This window comes from Suncus etruscus, chromosome 8, assembly GCF_024139225.1.
Source record: "Suncus etruscus isolate mSunEtr1 chromosome 8, mSunEtr1.pri.cur, whole genome shotgun sequence".
In the NCBI taxonomy this organism is placed as follows: Eukaryota; Metazoa; Chordata; class Mammalia; order Eulipotyphla; family Soricidae; genus Suncus; species Suncus etruscus.
This window is the reverse complement of record NC_064855.1, coordinates 3,117,757-3,145,270: the sequence shown is the minus strand read 5'-3', so window position 1 is coordinate 3,145,270 and position 27,514 is coordinate 3,117,757. Positions and strand designations below refer to the sequence as shown.

The 27,514-nt window shown below is 43.7% G+C and overlaps 1 protein-coding gene across 1 annotated transcript in view; it reads right to left on the bottom strand.

Moving 5' to 3' along the window:
- The window catches only part of FAT3 (FAT atypical cadherin 3), a 222,837-nt gene that overhangs the window by 150,653 nt on the left and 44,670 nt on the right, over positions 1-27,514 (bottom strand). The window contains 1 exon segment of the mRNA XM_049779014.1: positions 156-470. Coding sequence (XP_049634971.1) covers positions 156-470 — 315 coding nt within the window.

The window sequence follows — 27,514 nt, the reverse complement described above, 5'->3', positions numbered from 1 at the left end:
GGTTTCTAAGAGGGAGAAGTGCTATAAAGTCACCTCCCAGACATGAACCAACTTGAGCTAGGCCAGTCCTGCCCAACATAGAGAAAGGGGACAGTTTGTGTTCTGGTAGCCTGAGAACAACCAACTTATAAAACCATATAAAAATATTCTCTTACCTGTTTTGGTATTGATGGCAAAAAAATTCTGAGGGTTCCCGCTTGTAATCTTGTACGTAAGTTTCTCACTGGAACTAGAGTCAGGGTCCTCTGCCTGGATCTGAATGACAGACACATCTTTGGGAGAGTTCTCCATGGTGAAAGGATAATAAATGGGTTCCGAGGTCAGTGGGGCATTGTCGTTTACATCTTCAATTTCAATGTAGACTTCAATAGTAGAGTAGAGTGGAACAACACCCCGGTCTGTGGCATAAACTGTCAGCCAGTATGACTCTGTTGTCTCTCGATCAAGAATATCAGCAGTAGAGATGACTCCTAAGAGAAAGCAGAAAACATGACTGCCTCAGAAAAAGTGGAAGACAAAGTAAAGTACCCCAAACTCAGAAAAGACACGCACAGCAATCTTGACATATGATTGCATAAGCAGGAAAAATTCATTAAATTACGGTGCTTTTATTTTTACATAAGATTATTTTCTGCAAAACCAAACCAACTGGATCTTCTACTATTTGAAAAGTACAGTTACGTTCACGAATACTTTATATAAATTTAGGATAGACATATCTCAACACACACGCACATGCACACACAATAGAAAACAATGGGAAGAGAGTGACCAGACAGTTCCCACATCACACAGAATAAAAGTGCCATAGCAGGTTGATTTTAGGAGGTGGGTTGGTGTTTGGATCACACAGAACTGTGCTCAGTCAGAGTTTACTTTTGACCCTATGCTCTTGGATCACTCCTGGCTGTGCTGTGTCAGGCATCGAACCAGGGATAACCACATGCAAGTCAAGCACCCGACTTCTGTAGTGTTTCTCCAGCTCTTAATTGATTTCTTATGTATTACAAAGCTCTCCAAAGATATATTTATCTGCTCATTTACAAACTTCAAAGGTTCTATTGCCTGTTAGAATAGGAAAAAAATTACATGCAAAGATGTAAATTGCCTTCATATAGTTTTCACTAAAAACCAAATATTAGTCATTCTAAATAATAAAAAAGGAAGCCATACCAACAGAGGTCAAGAATGAATGGAGCCCTTGTATCACTCTACAGAGGACCTGGAGCAAATGCTAAGCATAGGCAATTATTCTACGTGAGAAAAAAATGCCCTATCTGGTCTAAGTCACTGATTCTACTTCATGGTAAAAACAAGTACCAGAGAAGCCACAGAGAAAACAGTCTTTGAGTGAATATCCTGCAGACTTCAACTTATAGCACTAGACTATAGAAAGGCATTGTAGGAACATGTAGTTTTCACTTAAGTAGTTTTCATTGTGGAGGGAAAACTCAGCTTACAAAAACTCTCCAAGACACATACTCTACTCACGGGAGACACAAAAATACATACAAATGTTTATGTCCTAAAAGACATTCACAGGATTGAAAACGTCTCTCCAATTCTACTCTGAATCCTCTATTCTCAGCACTCCAAGTGGACTTTTGACTGTATCAGGCATATAATTGGATCTCTAGACTATACATAAGCAAACTTCCAAGTATAACAACTTAAGAGTGGAGCCTTTCTGGCCAGAAACTATTAGGTTGGAATACTCAAAGCTGTCTAAAACACAGAATAGCCAAATTCTTCAAAGGGAGAGTTGATGTTCAAATTTCAGCTCCAATTTTGTCCACCAAAGAATCCATCATAATAGTATATCATGCAGAGGAAACTCTGCATAGTCTCAACAGAAACAGGTAAAATGTATTAGGTCCCCATAGATGCTTGGGCAACATCTGAAGTCAGAATGAGAATGTCAATAGAACCTTAGAAGAGTGAACACCAGAAAATAAGAGTAGAAGAAAAATGGGAATAAAATATACTTATTGTGAGCATAATGCTGTATTCATTGGCTCAGTGAATAACAGGCATCCTTATGAATTTGGTGAAGATAAGATGACAATATCAACTACCTTAAAAGTCCATAAAAAAGGGGCCAGATTATATTACAGTGGTAGGGCATTTGCTTTGCATGTGGCCAACACAGGATGGACCCTGAATCCTGTGTTGAATCCCAGAATCCCATATGGTCTCCTGAGCCTGCCAGGAGCAATTTCTGAGCACAAAGCCAGGAGTAACCCCGAAACAAAACAAAACAACAAAAAGTCCAGACAAAATTCTAAGGCAGAAGACTGGCTACTGTGTACATGGTTAATATAGCATGCCCATCATCAAAGTAGACACCTATTGGCCATGGAAGCTGGTCAAGTTACTTCATGACATTTGAGACCTGATATCCTCTTCTATCAGAGAGAAATATAAAGTTTACATCATAGGGAAGTTGCATTGCAATGCTCAGAGCAGCACACAACATCGATGCTCAGCAACTGTTATTCCACTTCCACCCTCTCCTCTTAGGCTGTTCAACACTTTGCCTTCCCAGTTATCAGACTTAACCAGCAGAAGATGGAGTCCTCTCCACTGCAGGCTGTCCATCTGATTTGTTTTTCCCAACAGGAATGCAAGCCCTTGAAGAATAGACATGTTTGAGGTCTGTGTCTCCTATGCCTGCATGGGGGCCAGGAGAGGCCAACTGGACAGCAGAAGAACCAGATCAGTGGTGTAGAGCTGGGTGAAAGTGGGTGATCCTGCCCTCTGGAGGGTGCTGGAAAGGAGGAGGCTAGTAACCTTAGGTGCAATTTGCTCACTTAAAGAAGGCAGATTTCCAGGAGAATGAGTAAGAGGGGGTAGTAGGTGAAGGATGTTTGGAGGTCTCTGATGTACAACATCATTTACACCCTGTGTCTAACATTGCAGATGTTGTCTGCTTCCTTTGAGTCTCCCTATACACACTGCAATTACAATATTGTTTTGTGATACTTGCACATGACATAATTTCCCTTTTTCCACTTGTAAAACTAAGCCATGGTACATCAGGCTTTTTCTTTAAATAATTTTGAGAAGATCTTGTATTAAATGTATCTACTAATACAAATGAATATAGGTGGAATATAGTGCTATTTTTTAAGTGAAGGTTTAGCTAGGTCCTTTAGAAACTAGAGTTTTCATAAAAAAAAAGTTAGGGCCAAAGGAGACATTATAAAAGGCCACTGCTTTCCTCCCTGCTTGGTTTCTTGCTTTCCTGTGTGAGGCAGACAAGAAAGACCCCAGCGAAAATAATCTCCTCAGGGCTCATTAGCATGGTAGGCTGTCTCCACCCATGAATGGTGGAGTCAGACGAGTGGCCACTTCACTTTGCTTTGTGGCAACATGCATCTTCTAACCCATGAACTCCACCACAATATGCAGTAAAAACCACACTAGAAGAGTGGCAATCGGAAAACAATGCAGGCCAACCCCATGCATAGAGAATGAAGATGGCAGCTCTGATGACCCAAAAAGTGCCAACCACCTATATAGACGGTCAGATAAGGAATTTAGAGAAGAAATATGGAGGATGTTCATAGAACTCAAAGAATGCATAGATTGAGTTGAATGGACCACAAATAAGAACCAAGAGGACATGAAGATAGAAACCGGAAAACACCAAAAAAAAATTAGGACCATATTTACACATTAACTAAAAGTGCAAATGAGTATTTTGAAAGACAGTGTTTAGTCTCAGGATCCCAAAAGTTGAGAATAAAATGAAAACAATGACTCTGAAATGATAACTATTATTATAAATTCACCCCAGGTTCCATCTTAACAATACGAACACACCCAATATTCAATGACAGTCTGCTATGCCCTCACAGGTGACTGTGATCCACATGGTCACAATTGGAAATATAAGGACATGTGACATTTTCTACCAAGCACAAACTTACTTCTTGGATTTATCAAGGATCGCCAAAATTTTGTCATATTATATTGGACATTTAAGTTGCTGTCCTCTTAATGAATTAACCAATTTTGTAGTTACTAAACACTCAATTTCACATGAAAATAATTATTCCTGAGTAATTACTTTGCAGAATGACTGTTACATGGCCACCAACAGTTACTGTAGTGCTTCCCAGTTGTCCACATCCTTACGACCCCATGCTTCCTATCGACAGTTGCCAAAATTTTAGATCTTGTAGTTATATAGTGGTATAATGGTTTTCATTTGATTTTTCTATTAGTGCTGAACATCTTTTCTTTTTTTTTTCCAATAATTTTTATTGTGACCAGAGGGAATTACAGATCTTTCACAGTAATATTTTAGGTACATAGTAATAGTGTTGAACATCTTTAAATGTGTTTATGTTCTTTTGTTAATGTTTAAATATTTTATCCACTTAAAACCTTTTTGGGGAGTTGGAGCCATGGCACAGTGAGCATAGCATTTGCCTTGCTTGTGGCCAAGCCAGGTTCAATCTATAGCATCCCAGATGGTCCCCAAACACTGTCAGGGGTGCTTCCTGATGCAGAGAAAGGAGTAAATCCTGAGCATCATTAGGTGCAGCTCCCCAAACAAGCAAACAGCAAGACCCACTTTTTTGGTTTGATTATTGCTGAGCATTAAAATTCTTTATATATTCTAGGTATGTCATTTTACATGTGATTTTCCCCCCACTGGTTCTAAGCTTAGATGCTCATTTTTCTAAATTTCTACTTTGACCAAAGTAATACCCTTTGACCACAGCAATACCCTAGGTACATAGAAACATTGAATCAAGGGCATTCCCACCACCAATGCTGTCCTCCTTCCACCCCTGTTCCTAGCATGCGTCCCATATCCCCCTCTCCTATCCCCCGGGCTGCCAGCACAAGTGGTCCCCTCTGTGTCCAGCATGCTGCAGACTGGGCATCGACTCTGCCGTTGCTGGCCTTGGACCTGGTGTTCAAGTCAGATCATTCTTCCATTTCCACTTAATGTTCACACGACTGTTTGGTCTTGGCACCCTCCACCACCTCCCCCTCAATTTGTGAGGCAGAAAAAGATGGCCCAAGGGACCGGAGAGATAGCATGGAGGTAAAAGTGTTTGCCTTGCATACAGAAGGATGGTGGTTCGAATCCCGGCATCCTACATGGTCCCCAGTGCCTGCCAGGAGCGATTTCTGAGCAGAAAGCCAGGAGTAACTCCTGAGTGCTGCCGGGTGTGACCCCCCCCCCCCAAAAAAAGAACAAGATGGCCCATGTCATGTGGTTCTGCTCAAAGGAAAGAAAAATATAAATAAAAATAGATGTTCATTTTTCTATATCTCTTGCCTAACCCGAGAATCATATAGATTTCCATTTAGAAACTTAATAGTATTAGATTTTATATCCATACTTATGATCAATTTTGAATTCATGTTTGTTTATAGTACAAAGTATGCATCTAATTTCACTTTTGTTTGCTTAATGAGCCATACTTGGAGGTGCTCAAGGGCTTCTCATGGCTCTGGACTCAGAAGTCACTCAAGGATGTCTGAGGAATCATCTATGATGCTGAGATCGAATCAGGGCAGGGCAGGTCAGCGGCATACAAGGCAAGCAGCATAACCCTTTTGTATTGTCTCACTGACTGTAGCTTTTCATTGTTTCTAGCCCCATTTGTTGAAGACTATTTTTTCTCCACTAAACTGTTTTTACATCATAAAAAAAATCAATTGAGTATAAATATAGAGGTCTATTTTCCTGTTCTATTGATTAACTTACCTATCTATACCAATGTCATGCTTTCTTAGCTACCGTTTCATAATAAGTCTTGGGATCAGAATGCATACATCCTACAATTTTGTTCTTTTACCTATTTGTTTGGGCTATTCCAGATCCTTTAAGCTTCTATATTAATTGTATCAGTTTTAAAGCCCATATGAAATTTAAAAAATCTTATTTAAATTGTACTGGTTTGCATAGTGGTTTGCAACCACACTCCAGGTGCTGTCATCACCGCTCATGCAAGAGGCCAGTGGGTAAAGGCGGCAGACACAGCGCTGCCGCCCATCAGGCTCTCAGATGTTTGCATAGATCTTTTTTGGTTTGTTTGTTTTTGGTCCACACCCAGTGTCACTCAAGGTTACTCCTGGCTCTGTGCTCAGAAATCACTCCTGGCAGGCTAGGGGGGCCCTATGGAATGCTGGGGATCGAACTTGGGTCAGCTGTTGCTCCAGCCCCTATATAGATCATTTTTGGAAACAACTATCACCCTAACAAGATGGATCTATTGAGCCAGGAAAATGTTGTTTTTTTTCCCCACTATTCAGATAGCCTATCTTTTAAGCAATGCTTTATAAAATCAGCACTTACATCTCCCACATATTTGGACAAAGCTCTTCCCACATATTTCTATGTGCATTATTGTGGGCGACCGTACACCCACATATTCAATGGATTTTTCACCGCTGCCTGATTCAAGCCAAAAGTTTGCATAGCCCTGAGCCAAAAGAACCCTGCAAATAAATTTAGCTCACCACAGAGAATCTAGCTTAACTAGATTCCTTAAACCCTTCCATGGAACCTGTTTTTGTAACTGCTCTCAAGCATAGTTATAGATAGGTTTTTGTAAGGTTTAAACTGTAATCCTTATTTGCTTGCACAAAAGAAAGATCTATTAACTATTTAAGGATTTGCTTCCCCTCCCCCCATCCTGCCAGGTTTCTCCTTATCCTTCCCGCCATCAAAATGTGTTTGCTCCCATTGGTTAAAATCGTTGTACCTGTACAAATCTGATTGGTTTAAGTTTCAATCCTATGTTTTTGCTAGAATTTTTGGACTTTGCAATCCCCAGTTTTTCTGCTATGTGTAGTTAAGGCCAATAGAATAAGGCCAAATTTGGCTACAGAAAGAAGCATCTAGCTTTAAATTGATAACTAATAAGTTTAAAAGAAATCATTTAAGTTCAGTTTAAAGGTTTTTGAACAATTGGCTATTATTAATTATAAAATTTTTCAAAATGCTAAAGTCTGGCAAAAGTCAAAAGGCATTCCTGTGGCATTCAAAAATAATCATTTTACCTCCTGCCAAGTTGTTTTCTTATAGACCTCCTACAGCTTCCTGCAGTCCTATCTTCACCCACTTCAAAAGAGCCTGTCACCCCTCCTGCCAGCCCACCATTCCTGCCGGACCTGTTTCTGACTAACTCTGCCTAAAGGAATGCTGAATGATACTCTGCCTGGCAGCCCTTCTAAAAACCTTCAGCATGCCCACTGCTACCAACGACCCTGCTAACCTCCACTGGGAAGCTGAAACTCATCAAGGCACAACACTTCCATCTTCATTGAAGCCCCCAACTCCACTGAACATTCTCCCCATATTGTTACTAAAATGTTTCTTGCTTATCATAACTATTAGCTTTGTTAATGCCTAGATTAACCATCAAACCTGTTGGTCCAGTTTCCACCTCGAACCTCATCCTGCAGCTGGTCAACGCCTCCACCATCACTAACCCTGCCTATCTGCTATTCATCTCAACCGCCCTTCTGCTTTGGCGACCACCTGCCTGTCTCTGACCCCTTCGCTCTGCAATCCAGCTCCAAGCCTCACTTCAGCATCACCTTGAAACAGGTGGTAAAACTTGAACTTTGCCTTTTGGTACCCAATATAATTCCCCCTATTGAAAATTGTAATCAAATTCTTGTCATTAATTCCTCCTTTCAGTTCATAATTGCCCCCAATTTAACGTTTCTTGCCTGTTTTACTGGTTTATCTCCCCACATTGTTTCACATTTGTTTTTTCAGTCCTAAAACTACTGTGTTTTGGTTGTTTTAATGCCTAAATTAACTGTTAAACCTGAAACTAATTTATTACCCCTTAAAGATAACTCTGTGTCTCTCCCCCTCTGCAAGAAAAAACCAGTTACTGCTCTTACCCTTGCCTTATTAATGGGCCTGGGTATTATTGGTGCTGGCACAATAATTTATTCATTAATTCCTACTCTAAAATCTGTTAAACTAAGTTTACAATACTTAAAGCACACTGTTAAATCCCTAGCAAACATAGTGCAGCAAAACCACCATGGTTTAATTTGGTTTCCTTTTTTTTGAAGAAAGGGGGAGTCTGTGTAGCCCTTAAAGAAGAATGTTGTGTTTTTAAGAATAAAACAGGTTTAGTTAGAAATAGCATTCAACGTATAAAGGATGATTTAGTAAATAGACAAAAAGATTTAGAGCAGAATGAGAGCTGGTACAAAAATTGGTTTTCTACCACTCCATGAATAACTACAGTGCTCCCAGCTTTTTTGGGACCCTTCATTGGCTTCATGTTGCTAGTTTCTTTTGGTCCTTGGGCTTTTCGCAAACTCACCACCTTCGTGAAGAATCAAGTGGATGAAGCAACCAGAAAGGACTCAAAAGTTTTATACCAACAACCATGCACCTCAGAAGACCAGCTGACACCTGACATCTCCCCTCCTGCCAACTTTCCGCCACTTAAGTTTGAAGTTATCGAGGAGCTGGCGCATAAACCTCAATCTGTGCGCTCGCGCCTTGCCAAGCTTTGGAAACAACTGACTCAAGGGTAGCAGATGCGGTGAGTGGAAGCCCCACACCTCTTCACCCAGTGTGGCCAGTCCACCGAGGCACATCTGTCCTTTCCATATGGTATACTAAACAGGGGGAGATGTGGGCGACCGTACACCCACATATTCAATGGATTTTTCACCGCTGCCTGATTCAAGCCAAAAGTTTGCATAGCCCTGAGCCAAAAGAACCCTGCAAATAAATTTAGCTCACCACAGAGAATCTAGCTTAACTAGATTCCTTAAACCCTTCCATGGAACCTGTTTTTGTAACTGCTCTCAAGCATAGTTATAGATAGGTTTTTGTAAGGTTTAAACTGTAATCCTTATTTGCTTGCACAAAAGAAAGATCTATTAACTATTTAAGGATTTGCTTCCCCTCCCCCCATCCTGCCAGGTTTCTCCTTATCCTTCCCGCCATCAAAATGTGTCTGCTCCCATTGGTTAAAATCGTTGTACCTGTACAAATCTGATTGGTTTCAATCCTATGTTTTTGCTCCTCCCACTGAAGCAGGGTATAAAAACTCTGCTTGTTCTCTCAATAAACCTCTTGACAGGAACTCTGCTTGAGCACTTTATTAACTTCTGCGAATTAATTTTCTAGGTGTTCACAAAAGAGCTTAACACTTGCGAATTATTTGTATTCGCCTTCTACCTTCTGTCCTGGTTGAGAGAAAGCTGCTGGCCGGACATCTCTCCCAGTAAAGGGCAGAAACGGAGGCGGGTACACATTATTATTTTAATTCCAACAGTTTGTGACTGGCATACACAGTACAGCAGCTTTTTGTGTTTATTTCCCACCATCGGTGGGACTCACTTCGGAGCACCAGTGGACCTGCTGGCTTGTTCCTTGGCTTTCCAGCAGGGCAATTACTAGAGCAATGAGGGCCAGGATCCCCCACAAGCAGTGTCACATGCTCTCTAATTATTGGTCAGTCAGTCACCAGCTTCCTAATGGCTGCCTGGCTCTCTGAGTGCTTGAAGGTGCAAAACACACAGGAGGGCGGTGGTTGCTGCAGTGAGGCCTCTCCCCAGGTTCATCTCCTCTCCCATCTGCCCACTGCCTTCCAGAAGGTTCTCCTGGAGTCTCTTAGAGCCACTCAATCACCGCTTGGCCTTTCCTGCCTTCTCCTCAGCACTGGCTCTGCGGTGCCTCATAGGCTGCATCACTTGGCCGGGCTTTCCCTTGCTCCGGACACACCCAGGAGCCCTGGTTGATGGTGGTCGGTCCCTCCAAGGTGCTTTCATCACCGCTCATGCCAGAGGCCAGTGGGTAACAGTGACAAACGTAGAGCTGCTGTCCCACAGCCACTTAGTCCAATGTGTCCTTTCATCACAGTCCCTGACGCCCTCACAGCATGGATAGCTGGGGTTGCACATCATAGGCTGGGGGCCAGCTGGGAGCACACAGACAACAGGCACAAGCTTCTGGACTCCTGCCTTAACCTTGTGAGGCCAGGCACATGTTCTGTTTTTCCCACTTTCGCACCATGAAATGGGCCGGGTCCACTGCGCTCGCACCCACATCCTTGCCCCACTGTAGCTCAGCTTTTGAAAAGGCAACAACATCTGCCATCCTCCTGCACTCAGCTATCCCCTTCCCTTCACACTGCTCAGTGATTCTTAAGCATCGGGCTCTGCTGTGGGTGCTATCCCCACCCCTGCTCTCCCTCTTCTGGCTGATTTCATCTCTCAGGATGGCCTTGAGCTCCTTTCCCTGGGTTGCAGGTGATGACACCATCTTTGAATTATTTAATTAATTTTTTTGTTTATGAGCCACACCTGGCAGTGCTCGGGGGTTATCCTGCTTCTGCGTTCAGAAATTACTGCTGGTAGTGCTTGGGAACCAAATGGGATGCTAGGAATGGAATCCGGGTCTGTTGCGTGCAACGCAAATGCCCTCTCCACTGTACTATTACTTTGGCCGACACACCAACGTTTATTTATTATTTTTATTTTTAAATTTTATTTTATTGAAACAGTTGTGATCAACAGAATTCTTCATAGTTGAATTTGAAATACACAATGAGTCAGGACTCTTCCCACCACCAGTGCCAACCTCCCTCCACTCACAGACCAGAGAGTACATCCTATCCCACCACCCTTTGCTCCCTGGCCTGCCAGTGGAACAGGCCCCTTTGAATTTAGATTGTGTAAGTTTAGGTCTCTTGATTCTATTATTGTTGACTTTGGCTTGGATATTTAGTTCTGTTCTTATTTACTTATATTTCTGTCCGTATTCACTTCCCTATCAATTCATCTGAGAATGGGCCCCTGACCCCCAGCCTTTCTTTACTCTTTTCTTCTTAGTTTTATAGAAAAATGCAGGAATATGTGGTAAAATAAAGTAATCCGTGTCCCAAGTGTCTGTAAAAAAAAAAGGTGGGAGCACCAATTTAAAAGATAAGAGATTGTAAAAAATCCAAAAAAAGCCTGGAGAGACGGCTCAGCAGTAGGGTCGGCTGACCCAGGATGGACCTGGGTTCAATTCCTTGACATCCCATATGGTCCCCCAAGCCAGGAGTAATTTCTAAGCACATAGCCAGGAGTAACTCCTGAGTGTCACCAGGTGTGCCCCACCAAGAAATTCCCCCCAAAAGGTGACAATACACCATCTTTTTTTTTTTTTGTCCCGCCCCACCACCCCGCCTCTATACACCATCTTTTAAATAGCAGAAGTGTTCCATGGTAAGAAACACCCTGCCTGACTAGCCCAATCAGCTCCCCATGTACACTGCTGCTTTGTCCCATGGCACGGTGAGCAATGCTGCAATCAGCAGTGGGCTGTGCACTGTGCAGCGACATGGGTTAATACACATCCTTATTGTCTGGCCACTCAGTCACCGACTTTCTCTTCACAAGTCAGATCAGGATCACATATAGGGTAATGCATGACCAATGTTACCCTGTTCAATGACCACTGAGTCAGCAAGGCAATGATCAACTCTCAAATCTTGTTCCATTTAGCTTGGGACTAGTGGCTAACTCACACTATCTTGTTTGTCTAAGTCAATCCCCAAACCCATGGAGCAGGGGCCAGAGAGACAGTACTAGATAGGACATTGTCTGCAGCGATGACCCAGACTGGATCCCCAGCCCTGCCTGGAGTCATCCTTGAGCACAGGCCTGAGTGGGTGTGACCCCCCAAACCAAAAGTCCACTTAGTAACTAATGTCCAGAGAAGTTTGTCCCTTGTGGCACACAAGTGCTATTAAAGGAGCAAATGATATCAATATTTTTTTCTCTATTTGAACTCACCAGAATGACTGCAGAAATGATATGAGGGAGGGACTTCTTGGTAAACCTTTGCAGCACATCAAGAAGTAAACACCGATTCTATGCATTGTTTAGAGCCTGCAGACTATGGCTGTAACTATGACATATCATAGTGCCTATGCCTGTGACTTGGTCCATCTGCCAACACAACTCTGAAGTGGAAGATTCCCAGAGAGGTGTCCCTTGTAGTTGCCTGCCCAGCTTCTTCCAGACAGTGTCCCTGTGCTCATAGCACCCAGCAGAGTGGATACCCGTAACTCATGCTCAGGAATAAATCAACACTGTCTCATGCACAGTTTATGTCACTGCCAGTCCTTGGCGTCCTTTACCAGACCAGGTAGGGGCTGGGAAAGCACAGAGAGAGCCTATTCCCCTTAAGGCAGTGCTTCTCAATTATTTTCTGTCATGCCCCCCTAGGAAGAAGGAAACATTTTTCACGCCACCCCCAGCGAGACTGTAAATAGTATCTTTATTTAAAAAAAAAAACTTTAACCTGCAAAACAAAAATACATAAAATAATTTGAGCTGATTTTTTTCATCAGAGGTGATGTCTGGATGAATGGCTCCAATGAGCACGTTTGGCAATGCATGGCTTTTCGAAGCGGGGGTTTGAAACAGGACACAGCGACTCTCAGCTCCAGAGACATAAACACGGGGCTTAGCTTGTTAGGGCAGTGTTTGCGGAGCTCAAATGCGCCCCCCTTTATGGAGCCTCACACCACCCCATGGGGACACGTCCCACTATTTGAGAAGCACTGCCTTAAGAAGACAGCCTCTCACTGCAGTCACTGCTGGCTATGCGCCTCCTTTGAATGGGCTCAGCCCTTCTTCCTTCTTGGATTTTGACTACTTCAGAGGGGCTCCCACTGCCACAGTCTTCTCTCTCGTTTCAGTTGTCCTCCTCCTCCTGGTATACCACCCGAAGCAAGGTTGCACACTGCCATCCTCTGTGTGCCAGTACTGGCTGAATTGGTCCTGTGAACACTTCCTTCCCCTCGCCATGTGTCTCGTCAACAAGGCCTAAGCTATCCTCCCCCGGATGCATCCTGAGTGGAGGAGTGGTCTCTCCACACAGCTTTTAATACATTCCAGGTAGTGCTGCCTTCGAGGACAAAGCTCAACCCTTGTTCATCCCCCAGTTACAGAAATGCTCCTCAAGGGTTCAATCACAATGATTCAATTATGTTGATATCCATAAAATGTTATTTTTAAGTATTCTTCGGAGATTGTTTGGAGAGTCTATATTCTCCGTTTTGGGTATGCTTATGCTTACAACAGTTTTCTTTCCCTATTTCAATTGTATCTGCTACAGAATAAAAGCAGTAGCAGAGGAGAATTCTCAAGGCACGGGAGTATTTAACTGCTTAAGAAGACACACTAGCATCATTTATCTGTTGAATGGCATACAATGTGAAGTGGAATTATTTTATCCCTGTGTGAAGCACATGCTAGCACAAATTATTTTTTATAGAAATATACTAGAGAAAAATAAATATGCATTGTTCTCACACACAAAAAATAAATCTCACCATTTGAGATGGGAGGAGAAAGCATGTTGGCTGTGTGCTGGATCCCCAAAGCCACTCATTTGGTCTCCAATGAAAGCTCTTGACACCAGCACAGCTCTAAAGAACCACCAACAATGCTCGAGAAACATCTGGGGACTGGGGGCCCTGAGGGTGAAAATCACCCAGCTGAGAGCAGGTTCAGAGAGAGCAAGAGAAAATAGGAGCCACGAGCAGGCTGATGGGCCAGTGCATGGACCAGTTTACCGTGTGTGTATTTATTTCAGTCTGTTTCTAGACCATCTAAACAATGACTCCCAATTCTCACGTCAAACAACACTGACTTCTTATTTGGCAATGTTTGTAAATTCACAGAAGGGAAGAAGAAATGAATGTGCAGGGAGCGCTGGAGAAAACAGCCACCTTTCCCCAGTGCTGACAGCTAAGTGAGCTTTCAGTGCCTGTTTCTTCAGCAAACATGCTTCGAAAATTGAGCCAAGGGCTCAGGGAATGCCTTCCTGGGCTCACACCACGCTGGCCGAGCCTGGTGGACATAGTTTACATGCATGACATATTCTCTCTCTTCCTGTTGGTGCAAGAGGCTCTGAGCTTACCATGGATCACAGTTTTGAGCAGACAGTGGTCCTAACTAGGGAAGAACAGGGATTTTTATCCTCCTTAGCCTGACCCAGGTCCCAGCATGAACCACAGCCTGCTGGAAAAAAAGGTCCTGGGAAGGCCTGAACTGTCTGAGGCACACTGGGAATGAGCTGAGGAACTCCAGAGCGTGGAAAATGCTTCCAATACATTTGAATCCTTTCATGTACCTTAGAGGTCACATACTTGATGTATAATATATTAAAAATATGCCTCCTAAATTGGGAATGTGGAGTGAATCACCCAACTAATCAAGTGACAAAGTCAGCCAGAATCCAGAGCTCTGAGGCACGGGGAGGGGGTAGCACAGGCTTTTCATTACCGGGGTCCCTGCAGGCCTCCTCACATGTGCCCATTACCATGAGAAAGAGGCACTTTCCTGCCCCCGGGCACTGCACAGTGGGTTGGTATCAACTCTTTAGTAATAGGAAATTCAATAGTTTCATTACTTTCCTCAATTTCTAAAACTTGCTGTGAAGTATTATTCTGGATCCACTTTCATTTCTTCTTCGAAGAGTCTCTAATGGTGATTGGTTTAAAAGCAGGCAAATCTGAGGCCTGGATCTCCCTAAGTATGAATCACTCCTGGGGTCTCACCAAGCTGTGCCCACACTCATCTGTCCAGGCCTGAGATTCAGAAAGGGCCTCGCCCAGTGTGAGGCTGAGCCTTCATCTCAGCACTTGGTCTCTCTACCTCTAACTACTGATATTGTCCCATTTTTCTCTTGGTATTCTGACTCGAGACTGTGACATGGTGGAGGTTAGCAAGCACTGTGAAGTCACACACTGTGGGCATGGTAATGTGGCAGCAGCTGGGATGTCCCTCTCTTTCTGGAGGGACACCTGATATGGGTGTGCCAGGAAGGGATCAACACTAAGGTGGACAAGCTTCTCTCAGATGATAGAATTAATTGGCTGGTCTCGCTCTGAATTCCTGTCTTCCCTCTGTGAATTCTCCTTTTAAATATGACTATTTCCTTCAATCCAGAGTCCCCGTACTCCTGAAGTATAGATGATGCCAAGTGAAGTAAGTCCTCAGGCCTTGAACCAAAGACCCAGTGTGAAGGCTTTGGTGAATGCCAGCCATGCTTAACCTTCTCTGCTCACAGGGCCAGGTGCAGACCTGGGAGCATGGCCCAGGCTGTGGGGCACTGGTTCTGCCCACCCTGGTCACTTCACTATCCTTCTCATTGATCCTGCTGACCAGACAGAAGGAGTCAAAAACCTATAACCTGAAGACAGTGCCGCCCACAATGGCGGCCCCTCTTCGGTGCTCATAGACCTCACAACGGATGGCTGCATCACCACTGTCAGGAACAAGTTGGCTGCCCAGATCGGTTCTGTGCCCAGTAAGGAATTCTACAGTGCAGTAGCCCACAGGACAGTTCTCTGGCCAATGGCAGACCCAAACCTCTACTTTCACAAAGACAAACTTTCCTGGGTCCACTTAGAAGGGGCTCAGAATGGGCTCCTGTTAACTTCCGTTCAGTGCCAGAGTGTGAGGGTCTGCTCCCAGGCCTGCGAACAGGCAGCAGACAGGGCTGGCCCCACGGTCTCCCTCCTCGATGCCACGACCCCAGCCTTTTGCCGACCCAGTTGTCTGCCTGCTTGGACAGAGCATGCTCAGAACCATGCCCTGGCAGCACACAGTCTAGAAGAAAGAAGAGCTGAGAAATTTAAAGTGGCGGACAAAAGACTCCAAGACCATCTAAGAAACAAAGCCTGGGAGGGGGTGGGGAAGCAGTGAGCTGACTTCTATTTAAAAAGAAGAAATCCGGAAAAAGCATCTTAGCTATATCATTAGAAATACTTCCTGCAGAAATGATAGAAGAAAGAGAAGTTGGATTTTGGAGGAGTGGTCAGGGTTTACTCCTGTCTCTGTGCTCAGGGATCATTCCTGGTGGGGCTTGGGGGTTGTAATCAGGGATCAAACCTGGGCCAGCTACTTGCAAGGGAAGTGCCTTACCTGCTGTACTATCTTTCCAGATTTGGGAAGTTGCACTTTTTTCCTGTTAGGTTTCCATGATAGTTAATGATGAATAGAGAGAGAAAGAGATGAAGAAATAGGAAGGAGGGAGTAGAGGAAAGAAGTGGGATGTGGGTAAAAGCTTTCGCAGAAGCTTATGAAACATTCTGATTGGTAACAAAGAAAGCTTTGTGTCTTAAGAAAATGTTAAGACTTCACTGTGTAAGAAAACACACAATATAAGTCAGTGGGAATAAAACCACTTTCACGATCATAGGTAAGTGCCAATAATAGTTGGTCTGTGCTTTCGTTCTATATTATCTTCACCCTGAAAGCTGCATCTCTCTCTCTAATTGTATGTCTTCGCTTACAACCACACACTGATCATTTTTCCACACCAATAACCCGAGTTCTGCCCGCTGCACCTCCAGCAACCGTGGAGTAAAGCTCAGTGATACAAGCAAATGTCAGCGCCTTTGTGTGTGAATTTTATTACGCCACCGTGTGCCTTGTTGAGATGCCCAGATGATATTTCTCCTTTCCTCAGCAAAGCTCCCTTTGCTTGGTCCTTTGCTCCATTCTACTAAACTTTTCATTCCAACACATGTGTGGATGAATGGCCTTGAATCTCCTGTATTTTTCGTTCTATAAGATGCACATAGTTTTTAGATGCTCTCCTCCCCTGCACTCAGGTTTCAGCTTCAGGCATCATTCACTCTATAAGACACACTTTTGGGGGAAAAAAAGTGTGTCTTATGGGTACAAAAAATACAGCAATTTTTTTTCCCAATTACTCTTTGGAATGCATTTTGAGAAGGGAGTGGATGGTCAAAGTGACTATGCATTGTTAAAATGCTCTGGCATCAAGGGCCTTCCAGAAAGGTGGCACCGTTCCTATCCCCACTAATAGTTTCCATTCACATTTGCTTTTTTTTTTTCCATCTTAACCATTTTAATTACATTTACAGTCTTGTGTAAACATCACAGCTATCTTTCTAAATAATCCCAAACAGAAAGTATCTACCTTTTATAAAAAATTTCCATTCTTTCTCTCAGTTCCTGATAACCTGTAATCTGCTTTCTTTATGATTTTTATTCTTCAGTTATTTTTATCTAAATGGAATCATAGAATGTTCTTTTTTTTAAATAAAATCTTTATTTAAGCACTATAATTACAAGTATGATTGTAGCTGGGTTTCAGTCATAAACAGAACACCCCCCTTCACCAGTACTTGCTTCATCTTTAGAATACTTTCTTCTCTCTTTCCTAAATCATGTTCAAAGGGTCTGGAGATTACTCCAGTGGCCAAGTCAGCAGAGCTGGCAGGCTCCATGCTTAAGTTGGGTGTTGAGCAACTGTGGGGGGCCACCAGGGTGACATTCAGGGGTCTTTGGTGGGATATAAGGTGTCACAGATGGACCCCTGCCCCCTGCACTATCTCCTTGACCCAAGACTTATGTGATTCCTAAAAAAAAAATAACGAGACACTTTCCATCTCTAGAGACAACAGCTGGTCACATATACATTTAAAAGTTATCTCATTGTATTTGGATCATTCAGATTTATATAAGACACTGGTTTTGTGACATGACAAAGTCTTATTGGCAAAGAGATAGTACTGAAGATGTTTTTCTTATTTTGAAAATAGAAACTTTATATGAGGCATAACATGAGATAAAGTATTTCGTAACTCTAAATTTTCAGGCAGGAGTTTTAATGAACTGTCATTATAGAACCTTTTAGTGCTACAAGAAGAAGATCTGCAGTTAGATGACTTGACAGGAAGCAGTAAGTTAAGGTGATGCTTTGCCTCATTTACTACCAAGTGTCACTGGGCATACGGAGTGCTGGACTGGGAGTTGATTTGTAAGTCCTCATTTGGACAAAGTCTGAGTTTTGACTTTCCAGAACTTAGACTGTAGGAAGAGCCCTGTGGCCACACATGCCCCACCCCTGATACCCACACCCAGAGACCACACACTCACACGTGTGCTGGGACTTCCTAGTGGAGTCCCTTCCCTTCCATGTCCAGAGGAGGGGAATATCTAAACTTGGCCACCTCCTAGCAGTGGTGCTTAGAGCTCCAGCCCAAAGGGGCCAGAGCCATGTCCTAATGAAGAGATGACAGCCCCCCAGCTCCTGGGTCTCTTAAGTGTATGCACTCACACTCTCATGGCTTAACCAGTGTGTCTTAGGAAGATATTATTTTTACTGACTCTGCCTAGATAACTGTACATTTGAAACTAAAAGGCCGTGTAGATTCCCCATGCAAAAACACCTTCGGATGATGGAAGAGAGATAGCACAGGCCAGGGGAGAAAAATGGGGCCTGGGTTAGGGACTGTTCTTGTTTTACCATTTTGCACGTCGGGTCTGTTTATATACATGTGTTCCAGGGAAATTTGGATTCCTCTCTTGCAGGGGCTAGTCTGTCAGGCTATGGCTGTCTTGTGGAGGAAGGCACACAGGGCAACAGATGGGCAGGCTGGGTGACGGGGAAGTGCTCCTCTGAGCAGTGGAGCCCAGAATGAAGGAGTCCTGGCACTTCTTCCTTCATCCTCAGTGGAAGCAAGAAGCTCTTTCTGTTCTATTTATAACCAAATAAGTGACTCTCACTGCATAGACACCAGGCCCAGCAGGATAAAAGCCTATGGTTTTCTCTAATTGAGTTTCTCCAGTTTCCATCTTCTATAGATTTCTTGGATTGTTTTCCAATTTTCATTCTCATTTCAGTCCATTAAACGGGCCCAACCTCTGACATATACCTAGGCCCTGCATTCATCTTCTGTGGGTAATTGAGATGAAATGTGCTCATGTGCTCTGAGGACCTGACAAAACAGAGAAATACTAACTGACCCCCTAACTAGTACACCAAAGAACCTGGCTGACTCCAGGCTCGAGCTTGCTGCCTGCTGTTTTGCAGGTGTGGCCACCGACTTTGAAGCAAGTGGAGCCCTTGGTCATCCTAAAATCTCTCTTTGGTGCTATGCAAAATGTGAAAAAGGACAATGTTTGTTTGAACACATCGTTGAGGCTCCCAAAAACATTGTAGGCAGTTTCCTCACAACTCAAGGAAAAGTGCAGCTGATGCCTCTCTGCTTTGCAAAAATAGTGAGGTGGACACTGAGGAAAGTGTACTATGTGAGGAACAAGAAATGGCCTATCTGGGGGAGCTTTTAAAGATCAGCAGTTATGTGACTGCTGCATCATCGCCACGGTTTCAGACACTGAGGCATGTTCTGATCTCTATGAACATAGCTTTAATATGTGGAAGAAATTCAGGGGGAGAAGGGTATATATGAAGGCTGTATGAAAGGGTCTATTTGAGTGGGTGTATCTGAGAGCTATGTATGAAGGGGCTTTTCTGGGGAATGTATCTGAGAGGGGTATCTGAGGGTTGTGTTTCTGAGGGAGTTTATCTGAGCCAGAGTGTATCTGGAGTAAGCACATTTCTGATAGAAAAGCCAACACTTGGCACATGGCCACTCCTCTGTGACAGAAGGGAGCAAGGCACAGACCAGCGAGGAGAAGATCCTTGTGCCTTGTGAGCCTTGAGCATGGCCCATGCCCAGAGACGGCTCACTGCCATGGCTCTTCTTTGCAGCTGCAAATTTCTACTAGTCAAGGAACGCCAGCAAGAAAACTTCAAACTTAAATAAACAGAAAAACTTGGTAGGTGAAATGAAAAGCTCAATGGAAGGCCTGACCAGCAGAGTAACAGCGGCTAATCAGGGAGCTGAAAGATGAACTGCATAACAACTCCATACAACAGAAGACATTGAAAAGAGCCTAACAAGAAACAAAAACAAAACAAAACAAAACAAAACAAAAACAAAAAAAAAGAAAAAGAAAAAGAAAAGAGCCTAACAATAAGATAAACTATCAGATGATAAAAACAAAATCTCAAAAAACCCTCAATAGAAACCATATAAGAATCATTAGAGTCCCAGAGGCCCAGAAGAAAATCTCCATGAGGACTCGACAGTCAAGAATATTATTGTGGAGAAGTTCTCAGAGCTAAGCATACATTCAACCACATCCTGAATGCTCATAGAGGACCAGCTAACAGAGACCCAAAGAAAAGTACCCCAAGGCAATCTTAGTCACAATGATGTATACCAAAGATAGGAACAAAATAATGAAGGCAGCAAAATCAGAAAGGGAAATTACATACAAAGAAGCATCTTTATGATGTACAGCAACTTTATCACAAGCAATCCTCAGGGCCCAGTGGTGGGACATTGTGACAAAACTCAATGAAATGAATGCTTCGCCAAGAATACTTTACCCAGCCAGACTTACATTCAGTTCTGAAGGAAGGATACGCAGCTTCATGGATAAACAATAGTTCCAAAACTTTGGACTCAAAACCAAACTTAAAAGGAGTGAAGGGTCTATATTAAGGCAACAAAGATCCAACACACACACACACACACACACACACACACACACACACACACCAAACTCCTACTAAAAATGACACTTGATCCCATAATAATCATCTCTCTCAATGTCAATAGACTAAATGCAGTTAAGAGGCACAGAGTGGAAAAATGGATCAAAAAGTTGAATCCAACATTTTGCTGCCTGCAAGAAACACATCTGAATCGTAAAGCAAATATAGGCTCAAAGTCAAAGGTTGGAGAACAATCATTTGAGCAAAAGACTCCCTTAAATATGCTGGGGTGACCATACTTATATCAGATGACACAGACTTTAGGCTTAAAAGGTTATAAGAGACAAAGATATAATTTTTTAATAATCAAGGGATATGTACACAAGGAAGATATACTCCTAAACATATATGCACCAAAATATTTAAAACATATATATATTTGTATATATATATATAAAACATATAAAACATATGATATATTTGAAGAAAGACATCAATAGCAATACAATAATAGTGGGAGGTTTTAGTACCACCCTGTCACCCCTTGATAGGTCAACCAGGCTATAACTTAACAAGGATATACAATTAAGTGTATATATTATGTAGATAACATATATACATATATATATATACTGTTAGGTATATCTATATACTGTTAAGCCATGTATATATGGCTTTCCATCCCCAGAACATTGGATACACATTCTTCTCCAATGCACATGGAACATTCTCCAAGATAGACCACATGATGGGCCATAAAACACACTTTCATAAAATCAAGAGGATAGGAATTGTATCAATTATATTTTCAGATCAAGATGCACTGAAAATAGAAGTGAATTACAAACAGACATGAGAAAAAACTTTAACACTAGGAAATTAAACAGCTCACTACAGAACAACCATTGGTTTAGAGACTAAATCAAAGAGGAAATCAAAAGATTCTTGAAAACAAATAAGACACAAATTATAAAAATTTGTGGGACACAGAAAAAGTGGTATTTAAAAAGAAAATTTATAACTTTGCAAGCATTCATCAGTAGGGAAGAAGGAGCCTACATAAATAACTTAATGGCAAAGTTAAATAAATTGGAAAATAATCAACAAAATGGACCAAAAATAGGCAGATGGAAGGAAATAGTAAAGCTTACAGCAGAAATTAATGAATTAGAACCCCCCCCAAACAATCCAAAAGATCAATGGAAGAAACATTAGCTCTTTTTTAAAATTTTATTGAAACTATTGTGATTTGCAAAATCCTTCATAGTTGGGTTCCAGATATACAATGAATCAGGGCCAATCCATCAGCATCAGCCTCCTTCCACCATGTTTCCAGAGTGTATCCCAACTCCACCCTTTCCCCCCAATCTGCCAGTATAACAGGCTCACTAAAAGTTTAGATTGTTAGAATTTGGGTCCTTGATTTCATTGTTGTTGACTTTGGCTTGAGTATTTAGTTGTCTTTTTTTCTTTTAAATCTCCACCAATGCACCTAAAATGACTTTGATTGTGGCCTCCATACTTTCAGATTTGTGCTTCTCCTCCTCCACTCAGTTTCTTTCCTTCTCCTTGATATACTCTGGGGCAAGTGTGTTCAAGACACTCCTATTTGGACCTTTGCATTTCTTCATGCAGTTATTCTAAATGCCACATATAATAATAGAATAATAACAATATATAATATAATATAGTATATAGTATATATCATAATGCTAGATATATCATTATGTATTTATCCTTGATTCTTTGAAAAAGTATAAAAAAGATAGATAAACTATTAACTAGCAAGATTCACATAATAGAGATTGGCACACATCAAAACACACACAAAACAAGAACAACAAGTGCAGGTGTGGATGGGGGAGAAAGGAACTTTCATTCACTGTTGATGGGAATGCTGTCTAGTCCAGCCTTTCTGGAAAACAATATGAATATTTCTCAAAGAACTGGAAATTGAGCTCCCACATGATCCAGTGATACCACTCCTAGGAATATACCCTACGACACAAGAGCACAATACAAAAATGCCCTCTGCACTCCTATGTTCACCACAACACTATTTATAATAGCCAGAATATGGAAACAACTCAGGTGCCTGACAACAGATGAGTGACTAGAGAGACAGTGGTACATTTATGCAATGGAATAAGAGGCAGCCATTAGAAAAATGAAGTTATTAAGTATGCCTATACATGGTTCTGGAGCTTATTATGCTGAGTTGAAATGAATCAGAGGGAGAGGGATAAACACAGAATAGTCTCACTCATCTGTGGGTTATAAGAAAAGAAAAGACAGTATGGTAACAATATCCAGAGACAATAGAATGAGGGCTGGGAGGACCAGTCCATGATATGAAGATTGACACAAAGAGCAGTGAGTGCAGTTAAGAGTAAAGAAGGGTCTACCATTACAATGATAGTTGGAACTGATCACTCTGGTCAAGAACTAGATGCTGAAAGGGTATAAAGTGATATGCCTGGAACCCCCTCATTAACAATAGTGCAAATCAGTGTCAGAAAGGAAAAAGAGAGAATGAGTGGGAGAAGCAAAATACCTGCCTTCGAGATAGACAGGGTGTTGGGACAGGAGGGAGAGAAATGGGGATATTGGTGGCAGAAAAGTTGCACTGGTGAAGGGTGGTATACATTCTATGACTGAAATTCAACTATGAACATTTTTCTAACCATGGTGTATTTAAATAAAAATTTATTACAATATGGGGCCGGAGAGGTGGTGCTAGAGGTAAGGTGTCTGCCTTGCAAGCCCTAGCCAAGGAAGAACTGCAGTTTGATCCCCCGGTGTCCCATATGGTCCCCCCAAGCCAGGGGCAATTTCGGAGCACTTAGATAGGAGTAACCCCTGAGCATCAAATGGGTGTGCCCCCCCAAAAAAAAAAACTCAAAAAATTATTATAACAAAAAATGCCAAAACTCAGTGTGAAGCTATTTCCTGGAAATCAGAATGTATGTAATGGAGCCATATCATTCAACATTCAGGACTGTGGGTCATGCCTGAGTCTTGGTTCCCCCACCAGGACATACAAACTTCCAGGGAGCAGTGACGGGTGTTTAGAAGGGAGTTGCCTGGGTTCCAAGGCCCCTGCCATCTATCTGACTTTCCTGCAGCTGCTCCCACAAGTCCAATGGACCAAACTCCAGATACATATGGAGATTGTGATAGAAAGGAAAGCCCAGGTGAGATGGTGGAAAGGGGATGCAGGGACTTTGAAGACCCTTTTAGAAGTAGTGGAAGGGGACCTGTCAGTTTGGATCAGTTCTGGCCAGGTGCCTGCTGATAACAAAAACATGCTTTATTGCCAAGATCATGTCATTGGCCTTTCATGTATGGGCTTCATGAATGAACCTTAGTACCAGTCACTTTCGTTCCCCTACTGTGTGGAGGGTCCCAGCACACAGAGGTGATGCTGTCGGACTCAGAACAAACTTCCATACCTTCACACACTCAAGAGTAACCATAAACAGAAGCAAAAGGAGTGAGAACACTCCCAGTCAGGGATGGAGGCAGGGAAAGCCACCAGAGAAGACACTGGTTTACTACAGCCACCAGCAGTCTGCGGCACATGATGAGGAAAAGCAACAGCAGAGGGAAATACACTCCTTAGCTCCAGGAAATTGAAGGTGAAGAGCTGGTGAAAACAAAGTTTAATTAAGACAGCAGGAGGCCCACGGAGGAAAGCTCAGCTCCTTACCAGCTGGTGCAGTCGGCATGGTGCCCGTGAGCTGCAGGGCACACCCCCTGCCTTGGCAAAAATCTCAGCTCAGAAGCCAGCACAGCCCCAGCTTAGCCCAGGCCAGCTCAGCCCAGGCCAGCTCAGGTCAGCTCAGGCCAGCCCAGACAAGTCCAGCCTAGCCTAGGTGAGTCCAGTCTAACACAACCCAGTTGGAGTTGTGTCAGTTCTCCACCTCTGCTCCTTCATCCCTGCCCCTCCACCTGATAGCTAAAATAATTTCCAGTCACTTTTCCCTTTAGCAAGGCCACAACCCTCCACATTAAAGCCACAAATTGGCCCCTTCTACTATGCCTACCTCCATGTCCCCAAAGGTCCTAGCCCATGACCCACCACATTTCCATCTTCCATGACTGGCCTTCAGCAGCATCTTCAAATGTTGGGTCCCTCAGGAATTGTTGTGAAGTTACCCATGACCACACCTTCCCACCACCTTCCCACCTTTAGCCTGATGGCCATGTCTTGACACTTGCCATGCCCAGAGCTGTAGAACCTCCCCCAGAGAGTGACATGCCAGCAGGGCTGTTACTGTGGAAAACATACAGAGGAAGGGGTGGTCACATGGGCTCTGGTAGCCCACAAGCAATGAAGAGACAGATGTCTCCAGGCCCCCATAGGCAGACACTTGGCCTCAGGGCACTTCTTCCTAGGGGGCAAACTGACCCTCCACTTCCATGACATGGGCAGAGACCAGTGTCAAGGCCCTCTGGACCTGCCCATCCAGCTTGCCGACCTCAGAAACCCCAGATTTTTCTTTAAGGTATAGGCTTCAGCAGGTGGAGACCAGTGATTGCTCAGCCCCTCAGACTGGGAGAACTGGGAAGCATATTGGGGGGCCCAGGGTGGGGGAGCTCTTAGCACCCAACTCATGGCGCAGCCAGGCTTAGTAGAGGATCCCTACTTGACAGCTCAGAGGCTGAGTGGTGAAAAACTAGAGTGATTTAGCTCCCATTGTATAATCATTCACTGTCTCCCGTGGAAAAGCTCAAGTCTCTTAAGAGTCTGCACTGAAAAAATGTGTATGTTTTTATTCCTAGACAGCATTAGCTCACTTGGACAACACACTCCACATAACGGCTTCTCCTTCATCGTCCCCCGTGCTGGCACAGAAGCTACCACAGATGAGTGCTATGGTCTCTCCATTGCCTGAACTCCATCCCTCCAACAGGGAGAGAGATTTTTACAGTGAGATCAGAAAAGTCACTTTGCAAGCAACATTGCAAAATCAGGATAATAGGTCTGACATGTCTATTTAAAAACATGACACGCCATAGCGTGGAAAAGCCAGAGTATGTTGTGTTTAATAAGGATAAAGAGTGCTTGGTAAATGTGTGAGGGAGTGGGGGAGAGCAGGAGAATGGTGGCTGTGATGTATTATTAAAGGTTCCACCACTTCATGTACTTAATTCCGTTTTGTACTGAGCCCTAGGCAAGAAGAGATGAGGCGCTGACGTGGTGAAGGAGCCAACAGCCCAGCAGTGCATGAACATTCCTGTGGAAACTCCTGCTCTGTCTTTGTCCTTCTGAGGGCTCTGCCTGTGCCACCTATCTGCTGCCGCATCTGTGAAATGGGGCTGGGTTGCAGGACACTAAAGCTGGCTTGGATTTAGCTCTGTCACCTGGGGGAGGTTTGCTGGCAGGACACTGAGCATGCCCGACACTGAGCATGCCCCTCTTACGTGTTCACGTCATCTCTGAGTCTAGTGTAACTTAAGCGCCGTTTCACCTCAAATGCAAGAGTCCAACTGACTCTGTGAGCTCCTAGTACAGAGCCAGGCCCAGCAGCTGGGACCCTGGTGGCTTCAGGCTGCCCAGCATCAGCTGAGACAGGAAGGCCTGGATGGCGGAGCCTGGCTGGGAGCTGTGGTCTGAGTATGGGATGGGGCCACCCAGTGGACCCGAGCTCACTTCTCAGGCTACATATCAGCAGGAAGGGCAGATGGGGGAGCGGCAGTGACCATGGTCATATTCCCAGTACTGACTGGACTGCCTCAGCTCACAGTCAATCTTGTTTGAGAACTAAGCTCTGTCTGCCACGTGAGCAGGGGGTGACATGCTAGCCCTAGTTAGAGAACTGTGGCAGGGAAATGTGCTGGGGTGACCAGCTGTCACTGTCTCTGGAAGCTGACTTGGATGCGTTGGCCTGCAAACTCGCTCTCCCAAAGCTTCCGGCTCACCAGACCATTGATAACTCCCCAATTTTTTCAAAGTTTCCCCAAATTTACCTGGTAGTTTGCCCATCAGAAAAACAAGCATGTGTGGAAGGAGCAAATCGGTATCCTGCCCCATCTCTCTGAAGTCTGTGGTCTGGCTCACTGGTCTCCTTCACTGGTTAGGGATGGCATTTGCCTGCCTCATGGGCTGCTGAAACAGTCCAGAATGCAGAACTCAGGGTGAACTGCTGGCCACCCCCATCCCTGCTCCTGGCCCTGCCCTCTGACGGCAGGAAAACCCTCACTCTTCCCAGCACACACATCCAAATCTTGGCCTGTATGCATGTCAAGTCACAGGGCCTCATCGTACCCACTGCATGGCATCCATGGGTGGCACCATGAATCTGAACCTCTACGAAGATCCGCTTTCCTGTCGCTCCATCTGCCATTCAGGACAGTAGGTATTTCCTCACAGTGCCTCCCATTCAGGATAAAAGCACGCGTCACCATAGTCAGCACGTGGCGATCGTCAGAGACTGTCAGCTGAGGGACTCAGCTGGAAACACACACACACACACACACAACACACACACACACACACACATGTGCGCACACACCACATGGTCTGCTTCTCCCACTACACTGCAAACATGAGTTTATGAGCACCTGACTCTTCTTCGTGCACCGTGTGGGCACAAGGTCACCATATCCATTTTGATGGAATGATTATTAATTTGCACATGTCAAAATCTACTCCTAGAATTGATGATGAGCCAGGAGGCAGGAGGAGAAGGAAACAGCCCTTTCAAACAGCGGGTTCAAAGGCAGGACTCTGCGGCTGCTTCTTGGAACTCCATCAATCAAAGAGCAGCTGAAGGGAACTCATGGTAGGTAAGAGTCAGCGGAAAGACAAAGAGGGGAGGAAGAGGCAGGAAGGAAAGGCACACTCGCCTCCCGCACGCCCTGATGCTCACGGACATGTAAACATTCAAACACAAGCACACCTTTCCACATAGACACTTTCTTCACATAGACACGCATACTCACACCCTCTCATATAGACACACACTCAAAGGTACACAATCACACACATATATTCCCACATATACAAAACCCCTCATGCACTCCCACATAAACACACAATCTCATAGACACTTACACATTCTCATAGGTACATATGCTCACTGCTCATGTGTATTCTCACACACACACAACTCCTCATATATACTTTCTTTTTTTATTATATTTTATTTAAACACCTTGATTACATACATGATTGTG